General features: G+C 52.6%; 1 protein-coding gene across 1 annotated transcript in view; it reads right to left on the bottom strand.

Annotated features, from left to right (window-relative positions):
- The window catches only part of LOC101852201 (platelet binding protein GspB), a gene marked incomplete in the record, with an annotated part of 172,951 nt that overhangs the window by 71,332 nt on the left and 100,999 nt on the right, over positions 1-620 (bottom strand). The window contains 1 exon segment of the mRNA XM_013085964.2: positions 56-218. Coding sequence (XP_012941418.1) covers positions 56-218 — 163 coding nt within the window.

Here is a 620-nt window from a genome sequence, read left to right as displayed (position 1 = left end):
GAGAGAGAGAGAGAGAGAGAGAGAGAGAAGACATATCATCCTTCTCCCAACTCACCCGCCATCGTCATCCTCTTCTTCCACATACTCCGAGTGTAGGGCTGTGGTAGACTGGGCCTTCACTGCTACAACACTTTCCTCCTTTTTGCGCTTTTTCCCAAACAGTTTCCTCACGGCAGACAGGGGCTTGAACTTCTTCTTCTTGCCGTCGCCGCGGATATCTGGGAGAGGGAAGAGAGAAAGAGAGAGAAAGACGATTAAATTATGTGGGGGGGGTTTTTGTTGGGAGAGAGCGGGACAGACAGACAGACAGACAGACAGACAGACAGACAGACAGACAGACAGACAGACAGGCAGGCAGACAGACAGGCAGACAGACAGATATGGAGCAAGCTGAAGCATTGAATGACCACGGTGCGGTAACTGGAACTTTGAGGGACAGGCGGGGTCAGTGACAAACACGTAAATCATGAAGTCACCACCACTGTGTTGTTGTACAGGACATGGCCAGACCTCGCCGGGCTCCACAGTCCGGTGACCCGAGGTTGACCCATGAGTGACACTATATGACGTCCACGGTCAACCGTCGATGACGGGGTCAAGGAGAGAGAGAGAGAGAGAGA

This window comes from Aplysia californica, unplaced genomic scaffold, assembly GCF_000002075.1.
Source record: "Aplysia californica isolate F4 #8 unplaced genomic scaffold, AplCal3.0 scaffold00421, whole genome shotgun sequence".
In the NCBI taxonomy this organism is placed as follows: domain Eukaryota; kingdom Metazoa; phylum Mollusca; class Gastropoda; order Aplysiida; family Aplysiidae; genus Aplysia; species Aplysia californica.
Note: the sequence above shows the minus strand (reverse complement) of the source record. Positions and strands in the feature narration are given on the sequence as shown.